Genomic DNA, 27329 nt, shown 5'->3' with positions numbered 1-27329 from the left:
TCTCTGGTCTCCCATAGCTAACTCCATGACTTAGAGCAGGGGTCGGGAACCTATGGCTCGCGAGCCATATATGGCTCTTTTGATGGTCACACGTGGCACGCAGACAAATCTTTAATTATACTTTTTTTTTCATTAGACCAGTCTTTCTCGGGAGCGATGCGATGCCAGAGGTTCGCAGTAGTTGCGGTGCTTGGAGAAAAAAAACTGCGCCAGCGCTATCAGTTTAGAATTGTCTATTATTTCACAGAGTTTGTACCAACTGGAAACCTGTGAATTGCCGTGCCTAAAACTGCGCGCTCCCGTCCCTGAGAAAGAGCGCACAGTTGCGGGGACGGGAGGTGTGAAGAAGAGAGCAGATGGTGGGGGTGAGGGGTTGTGGGGACAGGCAGCAGGTGAACCGCGCAGGGATTGTAAAAACGTAAAACCCGCTGCCCGTCTCTCACTGCAGCGTGTGAGTGTATGTTTGGCTCCCCGTCTGCATGTGAGCCGTCTGTCTCACATCTACAGAACATTCAGACCTACGATCAGGTTTAAAGTCTCTTTAAAGTTCCGGAGTTCATTAAACGCATCATGCAGCGATCTGATTGGCCCTCAGTTCTGTCGCTCAGCCTGTTAGGTAATTTGGACCAATGGGGTTCAACTATGGGCCGAATAAGGGAAATGGGAGGGCTGGAGCGGGAGCAGGGGAATATAAAGTTGGGAGAAGCGCTCTCGTCTCGTCTCGGCGGGAGAGATTCAGGAGTTGCTGAATTAATTGTACGGCGTTTGTTGCGGTCTACAGTAACCAGAATAAAGAACCCTGAAAGAGGTGAAGTCTCCGTGCCTCAATGTGGGAAAGGGACACTACATTATTGTATGGCTCTTTCGAAATTACATTTCAAAATATGTGGCGTTTATGGCTCTCTTGGCCAAAAAGGTTCCCGACCCCTGACTTAGAGGGTGGGGGGCCTGGTCGTCGCTGCTCCTTGCATTTCTGCCGTGGTGCAGGGTGGGGGTCGGGGCCTCCGGAGCCCGGTGGGGGCCGGTGGAGATCCCGCTTGTTGGGGGGTCGGGTCCAGTGCCTGGGCGGGGTGTGCTGGGGTGCTGCGGGGTCTTCTGGGCTCGGCTGTGGGGGGTGTGTGGGGGGGGGGGGGTGCTGAGTGGTTGTCCGGCTTGACTTGGGGGAGGTGGTCTCTTTGCCCGTGCTGGGGGGGGTTGGCGGGGGGTCCTGCTCATGGGGGAGTAGGTCCAGCGGCACTGGATGGGTTGCCCATCTACACCTAGGGCTGGGATCAACCCTTCCCTGGCTCTGGGACGGGGCGGGGCAACCCTCTTGGGGCCCCCGGTCGCTCTGGGTGTCATCCGCTGCGGCTGCGAGGTCTGGGGGTGTGTGGGGGGGGGCTTGTCGGCCCTGTCTTGTGGGGGGCCTTTATGGGGGGGGGGCTCTATGGGTACGGGACCTTGGGGGTTTGAGAGGTCGGGGTCCCCGCTGGTGGCAATAGGCGGTTGCCATGGCCGGTTGGATGCCTTGGTCCCATCGAGGCCTGACCGGAGCTCACCCAGGGCCGGCGCCTGGGGGTGGGGGCCGGGGCTTGCTCCGGGGTGGGCGGTGCTTTCTGGCTCCTCTCTCTCTCTGTGTGGTGGGTCGTGCTGGGCCTGGGGCGTCGGCGCCTCGGGGGATGGGGCTCCGGGGCTGGGGCCCCATGCTGGGGGGGGGGCTGGGGGACAGCTGTTTGACCACCGGGGGACAGTCTACCAGCTGTCCCCAACTTACCCCCTTCCTCATATAATCTCACATTAGGGTGAGGGGGTGGGGGATTTAGCCTGCGATGCACTTTGGGGAGGGGGCTACTTGGCAGTGGTCCCCCTCCCATGGTTGCCGTATGGAGTGGGCCCCCCTCTCTCGGTTTTATTTGCACCTTAGACATGTAGGGCCCTTGGTAGGGGTGGTGCTTGGACATCACTGCCAGTAAGCAGCAGATGTCCTCCTAGCACCCTACCCGCCAATTTTAACCACACCTTAGACATTTAGGGCCACTTGGTGGGGAGGGTGAGGGGACATTACTGTGAGTAATCTGGAGATGTCCACTCAGTGCCCTACCCGCCAATTTTAACTGCACCCCCTTAGTACACACACTTTTTTTCTCCTCAAAATATACATTCATACATAAACACATGCACACACACACCCTTACAAACACACACACACGCAGGACCATCTGTCCCCTACCCCATCCCTGGTGGGGGGTACTGGGCCCTTGGCAACAGCGGCCGTGTCCCCTGATTGCCGGTTTGCTGGGCCCGGCGGTGCTCTCTCCGCGCACGGGGAGGTTCACATTAAACCTGGTGTCCGTGGGGTGGGTCCTGGTCCTTGGCTGCCGCTGCTGCTGAGGCGGGGGTCTTGGTGTGGGGGTGGCTGGGCACTCCCCCTCCTTCTTTTCACATTCCACCATCCATTTTAGAAGGACATAAACACTCATCTGAGCACAGGTGTTAGCTCACCTTTGAACTAATAGTTTGCATGATTGAATGAATGAAATATTTCACACCAGTTGGTTTAAAGGCATAAGTATGCGTGTGTGAACAATATCTGCATTGTGTACATGTTGACATGTTGACATTTCTGTAGCTAGCAGGTGTGTTTATAATATTTGAGTGTGTGTGTGGACAGGCCCCGCCCTTTGAGATTTGTACTACATTTTAACCTTACCGTAATGATAAACATCCAGTAAACTTCTTGCTTTATGCTGCTTCATGGTTTTACCCCCCCCCCCCCCTTCCTCCTATTATCACCCTCCTACCCCCCCTCTCTCTAACATCCCTCTCTCTTCTTCCCTCTTTTCCTTTTCCGTCCGGTCCAACACCAAAGATTTTCAAATATGATTGAAATTAATAAAGTTTGGCCTCAATTACAAGGGGGGTTTATCCAGACATTCCTCTGGTTTGTCTGAAGATTAATAACCCCTGTTGTTAAAGTAAAATATGTCCAACACAAGAGACCCTCAGCTGTCATCTGTCTGCCCAGCTGTTGGACAGGACAAGTTAAAAAAAAAAAAAAAAGAAACAGCGCAACGGCATTACCCGAAATACAACAAAATTACCCGCAACACAAAGACATAATCCGCAGCAATAGCATTAAACCACAGCACAACGAAAAAAGAGGAAATGAGGATCTTTTTTTCCCTACCAGCGGAAAAAAAATCTTTTGTTTCAAACTATTCTCTAGTTTGAAACAGCAGCAGACTAACTATGCTCCATGTTTATTGATAACGTTCCAAATGTTTAGTTTCGCATTGGTGTTTGGAGCTCAGGTTGATGACACAATGTGACAAATGAACTTCAGGGTACGTGAATGAAAAGGAGAATAAAGGCTGCAGCGGTCCTCAACACCCAAACGTGTTTCTGAGCCCCCTTTTTTTACATATGAAACTCTGCTTTACTGACACCGAACCCTGGAAAGCCGGATCTGAAAATAATCTGATTTTGAGCAGTCAAAAGGCTGTGAATCTCTTTGTTTTTTAAACCTATCCGGCATAAAGCTTTACAAAAGGCTCCACATATTTCATCTTCTAGCTTGGCTCCGATAAACGGAAAACTTTAGTGTTTTTTCCTCGTTAATCTATTACTTTTTTCTCAAAAATTTACAAGATTTTAAGTAATAAATTTATTAGATAAGAACGTGTAAATGTACAAGTTTTTGTCTCGTAAATTTACGACTTAAAAGTCGTAATTAAAAAAAAAGGAAAAGAGCATTAGATGCAGATGTCACTATGTGGAGAGTTGGGTAAATGTATATTTTTAGACAAACTCATATTTGTAAGAAATTACGTTATTTAGTAACACTCTAATCTTATCCAAACATTTAGCTCTCAGGAGCGTCGAATAGTTTGAAACTGAATTGTTTTTTTCTGCCGCCAGGAAAGAAAGTCCTAATTTTCTCTTCTTCCCTCATTTCCGTTGTACTACATTTTATGCTATTGTTGCAGTTTATGTCATTGTGTTGCGGGTAAGTTCATTGTGCTTTGAGTAATGCCCTTGGGTTGTTTCTTTTGTGTGTAGTGTGAGCTCTGTCTGCCACCGTACAAGTGCGCTACAACTGCGCTCTGACTTCTGACACATTCCTTGCGAGAAACTTTTGTCAAAACTGATTTGTGTCCAATGGAACTAGGGGGGTTAGAGGAAGGAGGAGTAAACCAATCAAAGTGCAGGTCTCTGAGAACTTGGTTAAGTTAGAAAGAGCTTCACAGATTCGGACTTCCTGCTCCAATAACTCTTTTGATAAACTTTCATATGTGACAGCAAGTATCTCAATCCTTTTGTATTAACACAGAGAGTGAACTACAAATGCATTTCTAAAGAAAGCACATTTGAGCAGTTGTAATCACAGATTTGACATTGTAACTCCAAATGAACATATGCAAATGGAAATTAGTCAGTTCACAGCAGAAGCTTTTTACACACAGATGCAGATTTTTGGTGCACAAGTTTTCACATTGTATTTTACAAGTTCTCACATCAAATCTACAAGATCGTCCATTTAGCTGTTGTGCTATCCTAGGCACTTTAACTGAAGTAGATGAACCTTTTTTCTCCAATGATTTGTGATCTGGTTCAATGGATTACATGCAATTTTCCATCTTTATCCACCTTTGTCATGGTAGGGAGAACAGGTCAATGTAGGGGTGGGGTCATGTAAGATAGCACAAGGGTTATACACATTTTTACCTTAATACTCCTGCACGAAAATATTTTTTCATGATTTATTTTAGAAAATTACCCCCTTGACAAATGAGGGACCACGGTGGATAATTGTGCAATTGTAACATTGAGATATGGCGAGTGATTATTATTTAGGAGACATCTCTAGCCTATTTAAAAAACAATATTTTTTTCTAAATCTCCAAACTCTCTCCAAACTTTTCATCAAATATAAATAAAGCCTGAGGGATTTATATTACTGTCAAAACTCATGACAAAATCTGAACCACCACATGAATCAGTCACATGGAAAAGCCACAGACATCATCTGTATCTGTCAGGTTTTGAATAAGCTGGACCCAAATGCAGACAGGAAACAGATTTATTGAGAAGAGGAGTGAGTCTTTGAGAGAGTAAACTGGCAGAAGATCCAGAAGGCGAGGCTGAAAAGTGGTGGGCTTGGCTCATGTTTGAGCTGCTTGGTTTGGTTTGCTTTGGTTCGGCTTGGCTTGGCTTGACTTGGTGTGGTGCAGCTTAGCTTGGCTGGACCTTGCTTGGTTCGGGGCTGCTTGGCTCAGCTTGGTTGGGTCTTGAGCTGCTTGGCGTGGCGTGGCGTGGCTTGGCGTGGCTTTGAGCTGCTCAACTTGGCTTTGCTTAGCTCTTGCTTCAACCAGCGGGGATCAGTGGTCTTTTCCATAGAGGAGAACAGACGAACCGACGATGGCCGGAGGAAGAGAAGGACTTATAAAGGCCGACTAATCAGATGTAGAACAGGTGAGGGAACCAGCGGCAGGTGTGCGGGGACGGCCTCGACACCTGACAGTATCCTCATCCTCCAGCAAAAGAAGCATGCCTTGGCAGTGTTAGAAATAAGGGGAAAAAAATGGTTATCCTCTGGACAACCTGGCAAGTAAACTTGGTTGTCCTCCCCAATTTTTGGTTGTCTTTCGATACCAATATTCAACAGCAACGAAACCAATCAGATGTCAGTACTTACATCTTTATTTCTTCTTTACATCTAATATCAACTGCCTCTTATGATGGACATTTAAAAAACTCTTTAAATATTAAAAACAAACATTTTACTAAATATTGAAGCATCTGGTTACACAAAATATTGCCAAAAACTTTAAACTAAATATTTTTGTGTGTTTTTGGAGACCTCTAGTGGTCGCACCAGGTAGTGTTGTTCAACACGTATTTGAAAACCGGTAAACTTTATTGAAAGGTACAGATGTACAAACAGAAAGGATGCGCTAGCATGCACGCACTTCGTTTGTCAGTGGAAATAATTTGCTGCATGCGTCTCAATTCAGAGGTTGCCAAATACTAACCATTGAAACTTGAAAAATAGTCGAAAAATACCAAAATGTTGAACAAAAGACCAGGTTGTCACACGGACAACCACAAGGTTCATTTTGGTTGACCTCCGTGAAATCTGGTTGTCTCGGACAACCGGATAACCACTTATATCGAACGCTGCTTGATAGCGGCTTCCCGGAAACACCCCCTTTACTATTTGACAAACGCCTTCAAAGTCTTGATATGGAAGATCACATCACTAGCTAAATAATCAAAAACAGCAGTGCTTTCAGCAATCTGATGCAGTTTTGTTGAAGAAGTTGTCATTTCGTTCCTCATATTGTCTGCCCATCAAATGGCTGTAAAAAGGTCAAGGCAGGTCTTCTCAAATAGTGGAGCGGCGCGGGGCGATGCCAGTGGGGGCGCGCAGTAGCAGCGGTCTTAGGCACAGGTGCGCAAATTTTAAGCGGGTCGGAGGTGACAGTGGCTCAGTGCTTGGAAAAAAAATCTGTGCCACTGTTGTTTTCTTATTATCTCTTATATCACTTATATCACAGAGTTTATAACAGCCTGAAACTGTGAACTACCGTCCCAGCAGCTGCACGCTCCTCTCTCCTGTCACACGCGTGTGAGAGAATGAAAGGGGAGGGGTGGTGGGCTCCGGCTGAGAGTTGGAACGCGCACGCAGAGTTGCCCAGATCAGGATCATTGGTGCCTTTAGATTCAGCTCATGCTAATAATGTCAGTCTTTATGAACTATTGTAGACATTTTGATGATGTGTCTTTATTCTCCATCAATGTTTTCTTTGTCTGCCTGTGGTTGGTGTCAGTATTTGACAGAAAGACATCAGGTAATGCAGGAAAACAGCTGCAGTTTATGACATCATAAATAAATTATCATCATTCAGAAAAAAAATCAGAACAATGTTTTTTTACCTATTTCTTCAGACTAGAAATGTTAAATATTTTGACACTGTTGTGTTATTGTTTCAAATCAATTTACGTTTAATATTACTTATTGATTGAATTATTTTTCTCAGCATCAAATGGTTCAGTTGCTCAAAATGTTTCTAGTTTAAAATAAGGAATGACAGATTATTTCATTTTAAGGTTTAATTCTGTTTTAGACTAGAACAGGGTTTCTGTGTGGCAAAATAAATGTAATATTTGTTGAAAGTGGATTAATTTTTCTTTTTTATTGTTAAAAGATACAAGTTCATATATGTTTTCTCCATTTTTATAAATACTAACCTAATACATTGTCTCCGCAGCTAGTGTGTGTGTGTGTGTGTGTGGGGGGGGGGGGGGGGGGGGCATTTTCTTTTTCCTAGGCAGGGCCTTGCAAAAAATAATTAAGAAGCCTGATTCCAAAGTCAACCTTGAGTTTTATGTATGCATTTCTGTTTTTTTTTTTAATGTTGTTTTAGGTTTTACTGAAATCATTTTTAATATTGGGTAATTAATAAAGGCATCATCTATCCATAATGTCCTTCTGAGATTTAGATTTCTCATGGTATTTCCTAAAGGACTTGTTGGAAACTCCCTGGTATGTTTGCAGATATTACACAGACGTTACTAGTACTAGTACTTATACAAGTAATGAAACAGTACTCCAAATGGCACTCCTCAGTAATCTTGTCTCCACTATATTAAACTCCAGCTTTTAATCATTGAAACTTTACTCTCTAAACACTTGTTTCTCCCCCTCCTGTGTAGAACCTGCCAGGCAGCATTGACAAGGCAGTTGCCTACCTGGAGAAACGACTTCCCAGCCTTACAAATCCTTACGCTGTTGCCATGACATCATATGCTCTGGCTAATGAGGGAAAACTAAACCGCGAGATTCTCTACAAATTCGTTTCTCCAGGTACTAAAACAGAAATCATCCAACAAGCATCACTCAATGCTGCTGATTCTAGGATTTATAACCTATAACATGTCCCTTTTTGGCATGTGTCATGGTAACAGTTTTGCTCTTGTCTGCCAGAGTTGTCCCACTGGCCTGTTCCTGGAAAGCACCTCTTTACCCTTGAGGCCACAGCTTATGCTCTTCTGGCTTTGGTCAAGACTAAGGTGAGCTCATCCCTTATTCACATAAAAAAATCTTGCTTGTGCTGGTTCACATATTTAGTGAAAAAAACAGAACTAAAAGAAAAAAACATATATGCAGCTTTTTAACTAAACTTTGGATCAGGAAGTAAGTAAAGATGAAATTTTGTTTGTTACTGTTACAATAAGGGGTTACATAACTTCAGAAACACAAGGTTTATATTTGTATAAACTCCTTTTGTATTCATCTCAAGTCTTTTGAAGATGCCAGACCTGTTGTGAGATGGTTAAGCCAGCAGCAGTCTTATAGTGGGGATTATGGATCCACCCAGGTTAGAAATATTTTTGACTTCTTTGTACTTTCAGGTTTATACAATCAAATTCCTTCTTAGCCTAAATCTAAATCTTTTTCCCCCTCTCTCATTTAGGCTACAATAATTGTGTACCAGGCTGTAGCAGAGTACTGGGCCAACGCTCAAGAAGCAGAGTACAATGTGAAAGTGGATATTTTGTTGCCAGGCAGATTAAAGCCTGAAAAATATGAATTCAACCGTGAAAACAGCTATGCTACAAGAACCTCTAGAGTGCGATCCTATTTCTGATACAATTGAGCTCTGTTTGTTCATTTTTTTTGTTTATTTATGACTGAGTCTGTCCCTGCAGATCAAAGACATAAACAAAGATGTAAAAGTGACTGCTACTGGATCAGGAGAAGCTGTTGTCAAAGTAAGGAATGCATCTTTTTTTGAAAGAGTTTTAGATCTGTAGTTTAAATGTGAATTGCAGCCTCGTTGACCTGCATAACAATGATGTGAGCGATTATTAATTGTAAAGACAAGACAGGTTTCCAGAGATGGAATTGAGTTGTTGTTTTGTAAGCCACAAGTCAGTCTCTAGTCTTTGTCCTTAAGTGACATATTAAGTCCCAAGTCAAAGCAAGCAAGTCCCAAGTCGAGTCCCAAATCAAGACCAATAAGTCTCAAATCGAGTCCAAGTCCTACCATTGAATGTTTCAAGTCTTGTCAACAAAAGAGTACAATTATTTACACAAGCCATGTACATTTTGAGGAACTGTATTTTTTTTTATCAACTATTTGCAAACGTTTTAGTGAATTGGCTCGGAGCTCATGCATCCTCATATTTAAATGATTTTTCTGTAACAAAAAAACCAAGACAAATTTTACCGCATTTGCAATTGTGGTAACATGGAAATGGCAAAGGAACCAGGGTAAAGTCTGGATATTAACTAATCTCACCACAGACCAGTGATGTGCAGTTACGTTTGTGGCTGAAAAGGCACTGACTCTTTATAAACGTGTAAACTAAATATATTTCACAAAGTTCTACTGACTGTGTTTCATATCTCATATCAGCATGTTTTTATAAACATAGCAGATACATAATGGAGGAAGAATGTAAAATGTATAGCGATTCTGTTGGATTTAAAAAAACAAAAAAATGTAAATGTGACATTTAGTTTTATGTTTAACATTTCTGTTGTAAATACGATTTGTCCTTGTCTTGAATACAACAATTTCTCTGTGAAAAATACTGTCAAAAATGCATCTAAGGCATTTTTTTGACAAAAGATTCACAGAGGAAAGACAAAGAAAAGTAGTATTCAAAACAGAAACGTTAAACGTCAAGCAAACTGTTTTATATATATTGATTGATTTGTTCACTTTGGAACTGAGCAGGAAATACCCAATTACAGAGATTTTCAGTATTTTTATCATTAATTATTTTAGAATGACACATATAAATTTATGGTAAAAAAATATTTTTACAAGTGGACATGTCATGATAGCAGGTGAGGATGATGATAGATGAAGGACTACTATCCATACCGATACATGCCCACACATGCGTACTAATAACCCTTAAGGTTGACAGTTTAAGAGAATATCCAGAATCCTTCCAGCTGCAGCAGCTGGGTCATTTTTATGGGTGCTGGAAATGTCTAAATCACCTGTGACCTCTGATTACACTAGCTACCTGCACGCCCCCACAGTGTAACGTTAACAGAAAGTTTACAGCCTCATTATTTTAACTGCAGCAATCATCAATTTCATTCAGAACTTACAGGTCTTTAAGCAACTCCAAGAACTGGACGCAGTTGGTCGTTGTTGAGTCTCTGTCACTCATCTTTAAATTACATGTTTTGCAAACTACAAACTGTTTTTTGTTGACAACCTCGTGACTTTTGTACCGGACCATAGCAATGGCAAAATGGTACTGGTGCTTTGATTGACAGATTGTCTAATTGGTCATCCTTCACTTTGATTTGTTGTATGTGTCAAATCAAACCAACATGAGCCTATTTTGATTGGATGTTATGTTGACGGCGCAAACAGATGAAAACATACACAGACAGAGAGACTGCAGCCTGGTCTTTCTTTATCAACATACTTTTCAATCTTGGTTGCTGGAGAAAATAGCAAGTCTTATCGAGTCAGAAGGCACAAAATAGAGTCAAGTCAAGAGTTACTGCTGCTAAAGTCCAAATTGAGTCCAAAGTCGTCAAATTCATGACTCGATTCTGAATCGACTTTAAGTCATGTGACTTAATTCCACTCCTCTGCTGGTTTCCATGAAGACTTCACCAATAAAATGTCTTAATTCTCAGAATTTCAAACACAGTGACCAGAGAACACCTTCATGTCCTTTAAACAACTTTGATTGTTCTATTAAATTTGAGAGAAGAGCAGAAAAGAAGATCATAAAGAATGTTTAGTTGTCTGGAGATGAGTGTTATTGTCCAAAGTATAAACTTTATAGTTAGATCCAAATTATTAATATGCAAATTGTCTGTAAGTGTCAAAAAGATGAAAGGTTCTGTTTTTCAATTAAACTCATGGATTATACTGTGTCTCTTTGGATCACTGACATAAATCACAGACACCTGTGATAATTAGTTTGCCAGATGAGTTCAATTAAAGGAAAAACTATGAATGAAGAACATTCCACATTATTAAGCAGACCAACATTTTCAAACAATATGGGAAAGAAAAAGGATCTCTGCTGCTGAAAAGTGTGAAATAGTTAAATGCTTTGGACAAATTATGAAAACCTTGGATATTTCACAAAAACTTAAGCGTGACCTTTGTATTATTGAAAAAGATTTGTGACTGATTTGGAGCACACATGGGTTGGTGCAGATAGAGACTGAATGAGGAAAGTTTGTGTCAGAAAAATACATCAGATTTAGAGAGTACCTACTAAAATACCATCACTAAGCAGCAAGCACATATTTGAGGCTGTTGGTGTATTTGGAATCCCATGGACATCAACATGTAGGGTTACCTTAATCCTATCGGCATAAAATGAGATAAACTAATACTGTGGCCTCTATCCTTCCCTGACCTCAACCCTATTGTGAACCTTTGGAAGATCCTCAACCAAAAGATCTATGAGGGTGGGAGGCATTTCACATCCAAACAGCAGCTCTGTGAGGGTATTCCTAGCAAAAACTCAAAGGTTAAATGGATGCAAGAAATGTGACCAAATAAGAGGACTTAGAAAGATGTTTTTGATTTGAATAGCTGTTGATTTCAGTAAATATGACGTCCTAATTCAAAAAATTCAACAAATGACCATTTTCAGTTCTTTAAAAGCAATAAAATGTATTGGAACTCGTTTGTGTGTAATAAAGCGGTGAACCAGTGCATTTTAAGGTTTTTATTTAAAAAAATACTGTTACCTTTAGGAGGTATGTTCAATAACATTTAATACATACTTTAATGGTTTAATACAGACTTTAAAATGATGCAGTCATTGGCATTGAGTATTCAGAAAAATGTCATTTGCATAATAATTTGCCACGAGCTTTATAAGTTGACCTCATTTATGGAAATCTGTTTGAACATAGGGTTTTAAAATGGGAGGAGGGAAGAGTATTTCAGAGTATTTTCCTGCTTTTTATTTTAAAACCATAGTGCTGCACCCAAAAGTATTTATTTTGGGGGGTTCTCCCTTTTGCTTCCTACCAAGTTCAAACAATTTCCATGATTTTGATTTACTTTGGTTACTATGCACATTTATCTTGCTTGTGCTGTTGGTCAGATGGTGTCCTTGTACTATGCTCTGCCTGAAGAAAAGGAAAGTGACTGCCAGAAGTTTAACGTGTCAGTGCAGCTGCTTCCAGGTAACTGTCTGTTTCTGGAGTTTTACTGTTTTACTTCTTGAATCATATAATAAGTTTCTTCCTGCAGCTAAGAAAATTGGGAATTATAATGCCTACAAGCTTCAGATAGAGGTTTTGTAAGTATACTAGTCCCATTTTTTTGCTCTGCTCCAGTTCTCTTCAGTTTCTTCATGGTGCTCTCCTTTGCAGATACAAGGACAGCAATCGTGATGCCACCATGTCCATCTTAGACATCGGTTTGCAGACAGGCTTCACTCCCAACTTAGATGACCTAAAAGCTGTAAGACTGTAAATCAGTTCAAGATGTGATCCACTGAGTCCCTAAAACCAATGAATACTTGTACTTGTGTCTGCAGCTGTCTGGAGGGCGAGCCCCCATCATTAGAAGGTATGAAATGGATACAGCTCTGTCGGAACGAGGCTCACTCATCATCTACCTGGACAAGGTTTGACCCTAGGCTGCTTCCTGTTACTGTCTGCATGTTCTGGATCATCTGACCTTTGTGTAACGTAAATATCATACCACTGAGTTATTTAAACAAGATCACAAGCAGAAGAAATGGAAACTCAGAAGCAACACGCCTGCTCACATAACCATTCAGCTAACAGTCTTGCTGGCTGATCAGAATATTCTCAAATGTCAGCAAATTACTGACCTCTGAATTACATTTACCTGCAGGTTTCTCACACCCGACCAGAGGAGATCAGTTTCAGGGTCCAGCAGACCATGGAGGTGGGCGTTCTTCAGCCAGCAGCAGTGTCTGTCTATGAATATTATGAGCGTAAGTACAGGCTGCCTCTGTTCTCATCAGGATAAAGATAAGTGAAAATAAAAGTCAATTTTATGAATACCCTTCTTCTATTCACAGAAACACCTTGTGTGAAGTTTTACCATCCAAAGAGGGAGGGAGGACAGCTGCTGCAGCTCTGCAGAGATGACGAGTGCACATGTGCAGAAGGTAACTTGGTTACATTTGTGTCCCAGGACTTCCACTGATGTCTCCAGGCAAGAATCAAATCAAATCAAATCAAACTTCAATTATAAAAAAGCGTTTCTCATGGCTTGCGCAACTCGAAGCGCGTTAACATTTAAAACAAAATGCACGCACAATATTACAACAACAAAAAACACCCTTCACTCTTCCCACTCCCCTCCGTTAAAACATACGACCCATGACCCCACACACAATGAATACTCATAAAAGTAATTTTTAAAAGAAACTTAAGGCTTGGTTCTGCTGTGGGGAAACAGTATTTGGGAATCGCTTCTTGCTTTAATGTTAAACTCGAGACACTTCAGCAAGGGCGACAACCACCAACCAAGCCATTGGTAGAAAAGATCCTCACAAGAAACACAAGCGCTAAAATCAGGATAAGATTAATTGAATACATAAAATGTATTTAAAAATAGTTAAAAAACATAAAATCGAGAATAGGATTATGCATAAAATAAAAAGAAATGCTGAAAATATTACGGATTAAAACAAATAAAATGAATAAGCAGATAAGCTCAACTAAAAGCTAAATTAAAAGGTGGGTGATGATCCTGTTCTCCAAAAACTCTACGATCTCTGCGGCCCTGAGGCTCTCTGGCTGGCTGTTCCACAGGCGAGGACAGTTGTGGCAGAACGAAGCTTTGCCATAAGTTTTGGTCCTCACCTTAGGTACAACTAAAAGGCCAACATTGGAGGACCTCAGGGTCCGCGGGGGCTCATACTTTAGAAGTAGATCACTTAAATAAGGAGGCCCAAGACCGTTAAAACATTTATAAACTATTAAAAGAATCTTAAAATCTGAAATGCACAGGGAGCTAATCCAGCTATTTTAAAATGAGTTTGATGTGTTCCCGCCCTCTGGTTCTCATCAGAACTTGTGCCCCACAGTTCTGTAAGATATAAAAACATATAAGTTTAAAGAGACTTTTTGGGTAAACCAGAGAGCAGGGTATTATAGTGATCTAAATTACTAAAAATAAAAGCACGCATCAGCACCTCTGTGCTGGCAAAAGAGAGGAACGGGCGGACTTTGGCAATATTTTTAAGATGACAACATCCTGACATAACGACACTTTAAATGTGTGGAATTAGGTTGGGTCAAACTAATAAATTTAAGTTGATTCAATATAAATACTGCAGTTGGACCCAACTTTAAATTAGTATTGTTGCTCACTCTAAAAAGAAAAGTTGATCCAACTTAATTGAATCACTTCAATTGGTCACACCTAATTAAATTAAGTGTATTAAACTTAAATTTGTATGACTACCCAAAACAATTTATGTTGATCTAACTTAAATTTGTATTTTTTCTTTAATTTTATTTATACATCTGAAATTGACACTGTTTTCCAAAGTTTCATCCAATGGCTCTTTTAATTTTCACATCAAAGACATGAATTACCCAGCAAAGTCCCACATCACAAGACGGGGCCTCAAGTGCCACGAACTCTGGCTTTAGTATTAGAACATTAACAATTTGCCGCACAAGGGGTTGGTCATCATCCTCTACCAAACTCTAACTCATGGTGCAGAAAAAAATAAACATAACAATTTAAATTACTAGTTAAAACAGAGTAAAACAGCTAGACAATAAAACCCATGGACAAAAACTCACACTTAGACCCCAATCTGCCCAGATAGGCAAAGAAAATGGGATCCCACAATTCTTGCGATTACTAATGTATCCAAATTAATGGTATCATGTTGGATCAACATGATTGAAATTAGTCACTTTTAAATGGATTATTTTTATGTACAATCGACATGATTCATTCACGTAAGATTTACAAACATAAAATTTTCTGGTTGAAATGACAAGTTACATTTTCGTAAACTTAATCGGCTGGTAATTTCCTTTTTTTGAGTGTGTCTTCAGAATCAATTATTAAAATTTCTGTTTTGTCTTAGTTGAGTGGTAGGAAGTTTTCTGCCATCCATGACTTTATATCTAAAATACTATTTAAAAGATTGACATGAACCAATTAGTATTAAACAAAAGTCTTCATTTGCACGCTGTTGTTTTCAGAGTATATATGTAGAAAAAATGCCCCTGCTATTGAAGAAAAGCACCAAAACATTATGGTACATATAAAATGCTACTATTATTGTATTTTTTAACATGGCCATGACTGAAATAGTAGGAAAGATCGGTTAGTGATTTGAATGATTGATTTGGCTTTTGTTCTACATCGGAAGCTCCCTCTGACAAATCCCTGCATAAAGATAGATAACTTTATTGTCTGTTCAAAAGAAAGGAAACTTGTCTTTGACCAAGGCATTAAACCTATTTTCTTGATAATAAATAAATAAATAGTAATAACAATGATTAAAAAAAAATACAAGCTTTTTGGACTCATTGATTTTTTTTGGGGGGGGAGAGGGTTGTATATCACTGGTCGTTGTATTTACCTGGACTTGGGACTGGCACAGAAAAGCATTGAATTATTCTCTTTGTTTTTGCACAAGACGTTATTGCAGACCAGTCAGCTGTTTTCAGTTCCAGTGAAATTTACACTGACATTAGCTTCTGCTTCAGACATTTTGCTCACTCTGTTGTTTACTTGTTTTTAGAGAACTGCAGCAAGCAGAAGAACGATGAAATCAGCAACGATGAGCGAACATCTAAAATCTGTGAGAGCACAGAGAGCAGCAAAATTGAGTATGGTAAGAGCTGTGCTACAATTGGGAACTGTTTGAGTGCGCATCTTCCCTATGCACATGTTGAGACTGACAGCTGCTCTTGTCGCCTTACAGCGTACAAAGTTCTGGTGGAAGATGTTGTCCACAAACCGTCTATAGACATCTATGCCATGCGGGTGCAGGACTCCATCAAAGAAGGTTGGTGATAATCTGCAGTTGTTTTTTCTCTCTGACACCAACAATGCTACTTTCTGTGCAATTTATACTGATAAACTGTTCTCCTAGATATGGGTTGGGGTTGGCTTATTGGGTTAACACTAATAGAGTTAAATACCATTGTATGGGTTGGCTTAGCCAGACATTCACAATACAAAACTCCCGAGTCTGTTTGACAAGTTTGTTGGACTGCTTGTTTGCCAATGAATTCAACTCACCACTAAGTGTTGGGTCGGTTTACAGCTCTTCTTCCCTCTAAAAGAGCGATGGTTTAAGGTCAGATCACATGACTACCAAATGTATCACTGTCTTCCCATCAAAAGTCCATGTGATGAACATCCTTCTGCTCAAACACAGTAATTGTTATGAACAAACTGACCAGCGGAGAAATCCAATATCTGCCCCATGAACAGGCAGACAGCTGGATCCAAATGCAGCAGGTTTATTAGCTCAGCTAAAAGTCCACAAAACTAAATCAGGGTCAAATAGACAGGGGTCAATAGCAGGCATAAGACAATCAGAGGAGAGACAGGGTAGGTAATAATCCAGGCAAAATTCGGGGCATGCGGCAGGCAAACAGTCAGGGTCAGGAGACGGAAGATCAGGTCCAAATATATCGCTCGGTAAGGAAGGCAATAGCACAAACAGTACTTCACACTGAGCTCAGCTCAGTGCAGTGCTAACGTAAGCTGCGCTTTATTGAGTGAATAAGAGTAGGTGTGAAGAATTCAGGAAGTGTGGGTAGAACTCTGGAGATGGTTCTCGCTGGTGACTAAAGGAGGAGACAGATTTCTGACTTGTTACAGAGCCCCGCTCCTGCGAGCGTCTCTGAAAGCAATTGGCCCTCTAATGCCAAGGTTGACGAGGTCGTGGTGCTGGTCAGTCTGTGCAGCTTTGGTGGAAGTCGCTAATTAGGGAGGGGACAAGGATGCCTTCATCGGCAATCCAGGACCGTTCCTCTGGGCCATACCCCTCCCATGCACAGCCTTCCATGTCTCCCTACAGCGGCGGAAGCACTCATCCTTTGCTGGCAGCTCCGTATGTTCTCCTGACACCCCTGAAAAAGCGGAGGTTGAACCCCCAGCACACACTGAAAGGTTGAGAGCCCTGTGGAAGTCTTCTTGACTGAGTTTTGGGCTTTCTCAGCCAAAACCAGAAACCAACTCCAGTCCTCTTGATGTGGACTACTGTACGTGCGGAGGAACCACTTGGCCATTGGAATGAGTATGGTAGCCGCAGGTCAGATTCACGTTAACGCCCAGACCCTTGCACATCACCACATATGTGCGGCCATAGTGCCGGAACACATGGTCGATAAGTGTTCCTGCTGTTTCCAGTGGTGTGGGCAACTAAGGCAAAGGGACCAGCTGGCATAATTTAGAAAAGCGATCAATGACAGAGAGGATGGTGGTGTTACCTCTCTAACGGGGTAGATCAGTGATAAAGTCCACTGTGATGTGTGACGCTGTGGAATGAGCAGTGGATGCAGGAGGCTGGCCGGAAGCTGTCGAGGAGACTTAGGCATTTGGCAGGATGCACATCTGGTTAGGTACTGGGCCACTACTGCCTGCAGCGTTGGCCACCAGAAAGAGTTTGAGGTTAGTGTTCATGTGCTGGCCTCTGTGGCATTGATTTCATACAACTCCATCATTAAGTCCCACTGAAAAGGAACTAGGAACAATCATTTAGGGCATGACGGGTTCTGGTGCGACAGGTCCTTCTGTAGAGGTGTCGTTTAAATGGGACAGTGCATCAGCCTGCCGTTCTTGGACCCTGGTCGATATGTGATCTGAAAATTGAAGCGGGAGAAAAACATAGACCAATATACCTGTAATGGGTTCAGCCGCTTGGCGGATTTAATGTACTCCAGGTTCTTGAGGTCAGTGAGAACCAGGAAGGGTTGAGCCGACCCTTGTAGCCAATGTCTCCACTTAGAGAAAGCCTCCTTCATGGCCAGCAGTTCACGGTCGCCCACGTCATAGCTCCATGTCAAGCTTTGTTAAGTTTCCAGGAAAAGTACGCACACGGAAACATCTTGGCTGGCTGACCATGACGTTGAGAGAGCATGGCTCCGACCCTTGTGTTGGGTCAGAGTAAAATAAATAAATAAATTGCATGGCTGGGTCCGAGTGATGGAGGATGGGCGCCTTGGTAAGGTACTGTTTAAGCGTCAGGAATGCTTCTGTGGCTGCCGGAGTCCAGAGCAGGCGTTTGGGAGCGCCCTTCAGTAGGGACGTGAGAAGAGCTGCCACAGTGCTGAAGCCACGGATTAAACTCCGGTAAAAAATTGGCAAACCTGAGGAACCGCTGCAGATGGCTGCATCCAAATGCATTATGTTTATTAGCTCAGCTAAAAGTCCACAGAGATAAATCAGGGTCAGGCAGGCAGGGGTCAATAGCAGGAATAACACAGTCAGAGGAGAGACTGGGTAGTCAATAATCCAGGCAAAATTCGGGAGAGGCAAACAGAGTCAGTTTTTAAGTTCTCTTCGCCTGGGTCATGCACTTTCACTGTATAAGAGAACTGGACAGAGTCAATTGTTCCTCCTCACATTCCAAATAGGAAGTACCTGCTGGTCCCAAAAAGCTGAAATTCCATAGACTTGTATTGATAAATAAACAGCTATTACTCAGTCATTATATTTGTCAAAATAGCAACCTGATACTATTGGTTTTTAACACGTTATTGCTTATTGTAATTTTTTAAATTATATTATTTCTTTATTATAACTTTTAAGTTGTAAACTGACCCATCAGATGCCTCAAGAAAGGTATATGTTCCCGAAAGGAACATTCAACATTTTTGACAAAATCTCCTGAGCTCAGTTTACAGTGTGGCCTTTCAACAAGCTCCCTTCTGATTGGTCAGAGTGGTTGCCATAGAAATGTTGACTCAGACCAACTCGTACCAATCACTGCTTACTGAAGTTGTCTGGCTCCAACATCGTGAAAAAACTGACTGAATTGACTTCTTTTTGCCATTTTTTAGCAGAGATGTCATATTCACTTGCTCCAGTTCTCACGTACAGTCAATGGACACACAGAAAGAATCCTTATGGCCATGCTTTAGCTTGCTTGCTCAGACCCCAGGGCTGGCTCCAGGCCGTAGCTCTGGTGACAGCAATCTCAACAACATTACAAATGAATCAGTGAATTCAAAAGGGGCGCAAGTCCACAATTTTCAAAATAGAGATACTATATGTTTTATGGTCTTCAAAGGAAAAGCTATCTGATTATGTGCAAAACAGTCCCAAGTCCATTGTAATGTATTGAATATGCTTGACATTTAAAATGTAATAAGTGCAAGAGGGGCCAGATTCCTGGACTTGGGCCTCTCTTGCATGGGTTTAGCTTTATTCCATAGATGGCAGCACTAGTTATCCAATATGGCAGCGCCCCAGTTTAATTCAAGAAGGGCCCAAGTCCAGAGACTTTAGTTTGCTAGTCCTCTGAAATTATAAAAATTAAGTCCTTCATATTATAGCATCTGTAACCTATGGACTGGTGCTAAATCTGGGTAAAGTATTAATCATTTGGTGTAGCCTCCCTTTAAGCTATGCAATTAAAATCAAATAAATAAAAACAAACTTCTTAGACTTTGGCCCTAATTGAATTCAAAGTTCAAATGCAATACTGCAAACACTCCACCATTCTATCAGTGAATCTCATATTTCAATTGTCCATCAATTGGGTACAAAATGCTAAAGCTCTCAAACTTCAACCACTTGGGAGAGGGATTTATTCTAAGCAGCAGAAGGAACTTCCTCTTTTTCTGATTGGGAACCATGGCAACTGACTGGAGCTGCTCATTCTTATCAATTAATTCTTTATACTTGTGAAAAGTTTGACTCACTGTTAGCTACGGAAACATAGTTCCCACCCTTTTAAAATGATGGAATGAGTATCATTAACTGTTCATTTATCACACTCCTCACAATATGTATGGATTGGATTGTTAAACTCCAGTATTGGCATCTAAATTTGTGATGGTCTTTGCCTGTAATCTAAGTTTTAAGGTTTTTAGTCTTTAAATTATCCCCTCACACACACATTTCCCTTTTTTATTACAGGAAGTACAGATGTTGGCCCCATGGGAAAACTGCGGCCATTCCTCAGTTATCCCCATTGCAGAGATGCTTTGAATCTGCTGAAAGGTAAAACATACCTGGTCATGGGATCATCCAGAGACATCCACAGAGATGAAAAAAAGCAAACGTAAGTTTGGTTTATGCAAATCAGTGTCCGCTTGCATCCCAATCCAATTCACATGACTTGAACTCAACTGTGGTTTTCCCTTTATTACTGAGGTTTAATCGCTCGTCCACTTCCTCTTTGCTTTCAGATATCAGTACGTCCTTGGAGAGAGAACTTGGATTGAGTATTGGCCAACAGCAGAGGAGTGTCAAGGGGATGAACACAGAGACACATGCCTGGGCTTAGATGAGATGCTAGAGCAGTTCAGAGTGTTTGCATGTCAGCAATAATGAAAGAAAAATCTTCTCCTTTTTGTTTTTTTCTGTCAAGCAATTTATGCAGAATAAAATGTACCAACCTGGGCTATGTTATTTGGGATTTTGGTTTTATTTTGGCAAATAAAAACCTACAAATGATAAGTTGTCAAACATAAAAAAAATGTCAAGGACCAAAGAAAAGACATTAGACAAAGGAATGAATTAAACCTAAATCATTATGAATGGCTGAAAGTTTCTTAGAGACTGCTGGTCTGTCCATTGTTTAAGTTTATTAATGGAAAACTCCAGAGATTTTGTCATGATTCAAGTAACTTCTTACTTAACTGTTGATACCGGAGCAAAAAATTGTTGATTACTTTCAAAGAAAAAGACGTGTCAGCATATGCTAGAGTAAAATATTAACTTTGAGGATGTGTTTATTTGCAGAGCCAAAGACATTGGAGGGAATACATTTTTACAACATAGAAAAGTATGATTTCTTATGAGCTTACAAAAAAGCTGGTATATTTTGCTCACATGCTTTGTAATCCTAAAGTAACTGGGCTAATCTTCTTCTTTGATCGGTGAATCATTAACGAGAGCTGTCAGTTTACATGGTCTCTTATCCTACAGTGGCCGTGAGGTGCAAGACACGTTTACATTTAAGATACAACCGACAACAAATCCCAGTACAAATTACCAAATCCTGAAACACAACAGCAAAACACAGAACAAATTACCAAAACACAGAACAAATTACCAAATCCTGAAACACAACAGCAAAACACGGAACAAATTACCAAAACACAGAACAAATTACCAAATCCTGAAACACAACAGCAAAACACGGAACAAATCACCAAATCCTGAAATCACAACAACGAAAGCGGAGACACATTTTTTTTTATTGTATTACTACAATAAAAATTACTACAATATTTAGCACGGCAAGGATTCTGGGTCACTTTCGGTGTTTTGCACTTCCCGGCCACCCGGCCGAGGAGTGCAAAACACAACAGCAACAAGAGCTGCTAATAAAGGTTGATACAGGAAGTGACGTAACGATAACGTCTATGATTCGTTGTTGAGCTCCACGCGGTTAGTTAGCGGCAAAATCAGTCGGGTCCAGAACAGGTCACTAACTCGAGCCAGGTGAGGCTAAACAATGTTTTGCCCTTTTTGTGGGGTCCATTTTGGGGCATTTGTAGCCTTTTGTGCATCTTGTGGACGGTCTCTGGAGCTGTTACAAGGCACGGAGCAAGCCGGAAGATCAGATGTCCTGCAACACTGTATCAAGTATTTCAATGAGGGTCACACGTACAGCGTTATTTTGGACATACTATTGAGTTTGCATTGTGTAAGGATGAGTTTGAGGACTCTTAAAAGTAAACTTAACCAGTCTGGGCTGTATCGAAGAAAGTATTAGCTCAAGAACAGCTGTAATTAATGCAATCAGAGCAGAACTTCGTGGGCCTGGCCAACTCTTCGGTTATCGAACTATGTGGCAGGTGCTAAAATAAAAGCACCAACTCCAAGTGAAGAGAGATACTGTAATGGAGTTACTCCGGGTACTGAATCCTCGAGGATGCCAGAGCAGAGCTCGCAAACGATTCATCAGGAGAACCTATCATTCCCTGGGACCTAACTACATGTGGCATGCCGATGGCTATGACAAACTTAAACCATTTGGTTTGGCCATTTCAGGATGCATAGATGGATTTTCTCGTAAAGTTCTGTGGCTCAAATGTAGAGCAACAAATAATAACCCAACAGTTATCGCTCACAATTTCCTATCATGTGTACGAAACCTCAGTGTAGTCCCCATGAGGCTCAGAACTGATTGTGGTACTGAAAGGGGCATCATGGTTGCTGTTCAGTATACACTACGCCACCAACACAATGACCACTACAGCGGAGAGTCCAGCCACATGTTTGGTTCATCTACCAGTAACCAGCGAATTGAGTCCTGGTGGTCTATCGAAAAGGAAGGTAAACATGTAATTTATTTTACTTTTATGAAATAACTGTAATAGAATTAAAAATATATTTTTCATAGGGCTCAGTTTTGGGTGGAGCTATTTGCTGATCTGAGAGATGCTGGCCACTTTAACGGGAGTCAGGAGCATCAGAGGCTGTTGAGATACAGCTTTGGTGATGTTGTTCAAAAAGACCTAGATGAGTGTGTGAAGCTATGGAACACTCACCGAATCCGTCCTTCGAAAACAGCTTCATGTCCAGGAGTGCCCAATGAGCTGTACTATTTACCTCACAGGTAATGTGTTGTTGGTTATTATTTGCTTAAATGTAAATAAATACTGTTGTCTTCCATTTTATTCAGGCATGGGTCCAGGGACTGTGGATTCATTATTCAACATGATGAGCTGGATGCTTTCCCCGAATCCAGTCTGTCACTACCTTCATGCGGGGACCCAAACACGCAGGAGTACCTCGACTTTGTTATGGAGCACAATCGTTTTCAAAAGCCAGAAAACTGGGAGTCAGCCTCAGAACTATACATGACGCTCAAAGAAATTGCTCGGCTCTAAATTAGGATGAAATAAAATTACCACTGTAACTAAGTGCATGTCTTTTGTTTTTGATGGTTGAGCTGCTAAAAGTCTGCATATGATTTTTCCATAGTATTTTTTGATTTTGTAGTCTGTTCACCCAAAAGCGATAGGGATGTGTGACTAAATGTTACATTCTAAAAAATAAACAAACCATAAAAATCTGAAATATTGCACATTGTTTATTAAAGATCCTGAACATTGTCAAATAAAAAAAACGTTTAAAAAATTTGCGCAAGTTTAACACAACAAAAAAGCTCCCCAAGAAGCATATTGTACTTCTAAAAATAAAATTAAAATGTAACAGAATTTTGAACAATTATAAATTTAAAAAAAAAGGCAAGCCCAGTGATTTTCCACTGCCACTTGCAGGTCCCTAGCTCGCTCGCCCAGCAAGCGACCTAGTAAACAGCTATAAATAATAAATAAAAGTGATAAACAGCTGTAAATAGGGATGGCCCGTTTGACACGGGGCTTCGGCGCGCGGTTCACCTTCATGAAACAGAGTGTTTCGGCACAATGTTTCAAAGCGTGTGTCAACCAGCGCAGATCACGTGATTGATGACGTATGACGCGCCAAATGCATCACTCACCTGAACCAGGTTTCAGATCTCAGGTGTGTTTGATCAGAAGGGCGCGCTGTTGTCTATAAATACAGATGAATCCCAAACAACGTTTCCCGACCAGTTCTGTTGTTTCCCGTGTATCGTAAGAATCAACGTCATGGCACCCGGTAAAAAACGTTCTGTGGCTTGGGATCATTTCAACTTGATTTCTCCAAATAAGGTAATACACTATTAACGTTATTTTATTAGTAGCCATTGCTGATTATGTCAGTTTTATAGGTATGTCTGTCAGTTGAAAGGAATCATTTTTATTCTTTCCATTTTTTTTTAGGTGCAATGTTTGATTTGCAAACATGAATTTGCATTTAATGATAGTACATCTTCCATGATGCGACATCTCCGCTCCGTTCATCATGTTGAAACTCCGCAGTCGGCAAATCAAGCCTTCAATCCACCTTGTATTGGTAATAAGAATATATCCAACTAATGGCACACTAAGAACTGAAACAGATAGCTCAGTGGAAAAATCAGTGACATGTGAATGCTGAGGTTCCGGGTTCGAGGCTCAGCTTCTACAATTAATATTTCTTTTTTCTTCATATGTATATTTTGCAGTGTCAAGAAAGCAAGAACTTGATTCTGCATTGGTGGATATGATTGTAATGGATGCACAACCATTTTCAATTGTTGAAGACAAAGGCTTCAAGGTAAGGTGGCTAATATTATATAGCATTTACATTATTTATGTTTTTGTGTACATAATAAGCTGTATTTTATTTGTCACTATTAGGCTTTTGTCAACCTTTTGGACCCATCCTACATAATTCCTAATAGGAAGGCCTTGAGGACAATGGTGGAGGAGAAGTACAAAGCCAAAAAGGAGAAGGCTTTAGATGTGGTTAGCAGGGCCTCTGCTGTCAGCCTTACAGCAGACACGTAGACATCCATTAACATGGACGCTTACTTGGCTGTAACATGCCATTTTATCACCGAGGAGGTAGGTATCCCCTGCTTTGTGCAATGCTTTGGTTTATGTATCTCAGTTTGACTTTGTTCATTCTAGGTGGAGCTGGCCTCTGTGGTCTTGGGGGTTCTAAAGTTTCCCCAAACCCACACTGCAGCTCACTTGGCTGAGGCCAAAAATCTTCTCATGGAAGAATGGGGAATTAAAGGGAAGGTGCGAGCCAGATCAATAAAGTACAAAATCATTCATCAATATGGCCTCCCAATACCTAATATACATGATTTGTGAACATGTAATCTTTCTTCCAGGTGACAGGCCTGGTTACAGACTGTGCTCCCAACATGGTTGCATGTGCTAATATATTACTGCTTCGGCACATAATGTGTTTTGCACATATGCTTAATTTGGTGGTGAAAAAGTCCCTTGCCCAAACCCCTGAACTAGAGGATATCCGAAGTAAGGGGCGTAGGATTGTCGGTCTTTTTAAATCCAGCACCACAGCGAAGGAGAAGCTGTCAGAGATGCAGCGACAGCTGGCCAGGCCAGAGCACAAATTAATACAAGAGGTGAAACATTTTCTTTTTTTTAAATCTAAGATTTTACATGTTTTTGCAGTTGTTTATTGTGTTACTTTCTTCTCTCCTTTAAATTGTGCTTGCTGTCTTATCTTAGGTGGAAACAAGATGGAACAGCACATTTAATATGTTGGAAAGGTTGTTTAAGGAGAGAGAGCCACTGGGGGCAGCTCTGGCCACCCTCCATACAGACCTTCCTCCACTCACCTCAGAGGACTACCAGGCCATACACCACTGCTTGAGCATTCTTTCACCGTTTCAAGAGGCCACAGTTGAGCTTTCGACAGAAAAACGAGTGTCAGCATCCAAAGTCATTCCCATGGTCAAAATGCTGAAACATTACATCTCAAGCAGGTGTGGTCAGATCACACACCCACTTGGTGAAAAATTGGCCACTAACTTGAAGAACAATCTCCATGAGAGGTTTTCAGCTCTGGAGAAGGTCACTGCTCTGTCAATGGCAACCTTGTTGGACCCAAGGTTTAAAGAGCTGGGGTTCTGCAGCCAAGGCTCTGCCCACACGGCCATAGAGCAACTCACTAAAGAGTGTGCTGCAACAATGCAGGCGCTACTTCCAGAGGCACAGCCACAGTCGCCACCTAGAGAAGGTCCTTCAAGTCAGCAGGAAGATGGTGGTCTCTGGGCCCTGCTGGACAGGCATGTGGGGGTTCAACAACAGGTGACCAGCACAACTGCCAGTGCAACAGTGGAGGTTCAGAGGTACAGTAAAGATTAGAATCCTCATCATAACTTCTGCTCATTTTAGACTGGTGCATGACAATAGGCTATTAATGTCCTTCTAGGTACTTAAAGGAACCTCACATCCCAAGGACTCAGGACCCACTGAGATACTGGGTTACCCACAAGGTTTTATACCCACATCTCTACAAGCTGGCAATGAAGTTTTTATGCACACCAGCTTCATCTGTGCCTTGTGAGAGGATCTTCTCCAAGGCTGGCGAAATCGTCAGCCAAAGACGAAACAGGCTGAAGCCCAGCACAGTGGAGAAAATTCTGTTTTTAAATAAAAATCTATAACATGTATCCCACCCAGTCATGTTAGACCCTGGTTCACAATCACTCGTTCTCACTTTATACATGGCATTCACAATGTAACACAAGCACTTCTCACAAATCTTCAAACATTGTCTTTGTTTTATTTCCACACTGAAGTGTTACAAGGGCAAGGAACTTAGTGGAGTAGATGATATATGTCCTGTCTGCCACCAGATGCCGCTGTTCTGTGTGGTTTCGAAGCCCCAAATGCTTCATTCATTTTTCTGGCACATTTACACGAAGCCCCATGAGAGCTTCATGGGGCTTCGATTCCCATCCCTAGCTGTAAATAACAAAATGAAAAGAACTGCCCTAAAATAAGTATTACTCAATTACTCAAACCTTGAGTAATATGGCTTATGAGCAGCCAAACCCCGGAGAATTTTGAATTCCAAAGTCCATCTGTGACTTGAACAGAGTGTACGTGACACAAGGCAGGACACAGGACTGGACTCAGATGCAGAGTTTTAGATCGTTTTAATTTCTTAGACCTTGATAAACTTGGCTTGGCTTTGTCAAGGAGAAAACAAGACAATCAGGCACAGGACACAGGGAAACTCTGGCTATAAATACATGAGGAGGGGAAGCACAGGTGGAAACGATCAGGGATGATGAGGCAGGCTCAGCTGTGGGGAAACAGACAAGGGAAGGGAGAGGAAGGACTGAAACGAGAGGTGAGTTAAACCTACAAAATAAAACAGGAAGTTAAACACGAGACAACACCAGAGACTGACAGGAACTTGACGAGACATGACAGTACGATTCCAGCAGAGGCAATTTTATTGTGTTGAGGCATGTATTTGCCATCGGAAACATGGAGTTGTCGAGGAACTGTAGACTCGGCAGCAGGTCCAATCCAGAAGGGGGAAGTGATGTTAGCCCAGTGGCAAACATTAAAACATCCTCCAATGTTACAGGACTCTGTCCTTCTGGAGAAGAAAAAAAAAAACAAAAATCAGAGTTTTAACAAATAGTTCCAAACAACAAAAGTATTTACAAACCTTCACAATCTAGGACAGGGGTCGGGAACCTTTTTGGCCAAGAGAGCCATAAATGCCACATATTTTGAAATGTAATTTCGAAAGAGCCATACAATAATGTAGTGTCCCTTTCCCACACTGAGGCAC

General features: G+C 41.6%; 2 protein-coding genes and 1 long non-coding RNA gene across 6 annotated transcripts in view; all 3 read left to right on the top strand.

Annotated features, from left to right (window-relative positions):
- Window positions 1–27329, top strand: part of LOC110015899 (complement C3) — a 93340-nt gene that overhangs the window by 55436 nt on the left and 10575 nt on the right. Inside the window, exons 29-43 of one of the 2 annotated variants that reach the window (XM_023959440.1) lie at window positions 7696–7846; window positions 7967–8052; window positions 8283–8360; window positions 8457–8612; window positions 8692–8754; window positions 12091–12172; window positions 12240–12288; window positions 12362–12452; window positions 12529–12618; window positions 12852–12954; window positions 13042–13131; window positions 15739–15831; window positions 15922–16005; window positions 20094–20238; window positions 20366–20633. In XM_023959440.1, the coding sequence (XP_023815208.1) occupies window positions 7696–7846; window positions 7967–8052; window positions 8283–8360; window positions 8457–8612; window positions 8692–8754; window positions 12091–12172; window positions 12240–12288; window positions 12362–12452; window positions 12529–12618; window positions 12852–12954; window positions 13042–13131; window positions 15739–15831; window positions 15922–16005; window positions 20094–20238; window positions 20366–20507 (1503 nt within the window). In that variant the 3' untranslated portion in view covers window positions 20508–20633. Of the gene's footprint in view, window positions 1–7695; window positions 7847–7966; window positions 8053–8282; window positions 8361–8456; window positions 8613–8691; window positions 8755–12090; window positions 12173–12239; window positions 12289–12361; window positions 12453–12528; window positions 12619–12851; window positions 12955–13041; window positions 13132–15738; window positions 15832–15921; window positions 16006–20093; window positions 20239–20365; window positions 20634–27329 lie in introns of those variants that run through there. The other variant, XM_023959442.1, reaches the window with a different exon arrangement.
- Window positions 21222–23210, top strand: LOC110015452. Its single transcript, XR_002874050.1, has 2 exons — window positions 21222–22463; window positions 22531–23210. It is a non-coding gene; the product is annotated as an uncharacterized LOC110015452 (long non-coding RNA).
- LOC111948059 (zinc finger BED domain-containing protein 4-like) lies at window positions 23574–26485 on the top strand. Of its 3 annotated transcripts, XM_023959451.1 has the most exons (8): window positions 23574–23827; window positions 23939–24071; window positions 24223–24314; window positions 24398–24604; window positions 24671–24784; window positions 24880–25137; window positions 25244–25866; window positions 25950–26485. In XM_023959451.1, the coding sequence occupies exons 4-8, from the start codon at window positions 24560–24562 to the stop codon at window positions 26182–26184; spliced, it is 1275 nt and encodes a 424-aa protein (XP_023815219.1). In that variant the 5' UTR covers window positions 23574–23827; window positions 23939–24071; window positions 24223–24314; window positions 24398–24559; the 3' UTR covers window positions 26185–26485. The 3 variants fall into 3 exon arrangements, with proteins under 3 accessions (XP_023815219.1, XP_023815215.1, XP_023815229.1); XM_023959447.1 differs by having other exon boundaries at window positions 23574–24071; XM_023959461.1 differs by lacking the exons at window positions 23574–23827; window positions 23939–24071; window positions 24223–24314 and having other exon boundaries at window positions 24323–24604.

The sequence above is a fragment of the Oryzias latipes genome, chromosome 1, assembly GCF_002234675.1.
Source record: "Oryzias latipes chromosome 1, ASM223467v1".
NCBI classification, from domain to species: Eukaryota; Metazoa; Chordata; class Actinopteri; order Beloniformes; family Adrianichthyidae; genus Oryzias; species Oryzias latipes.
This window is presented reverse-complemented; position numbering and strand designations above follow the sequence as displayed.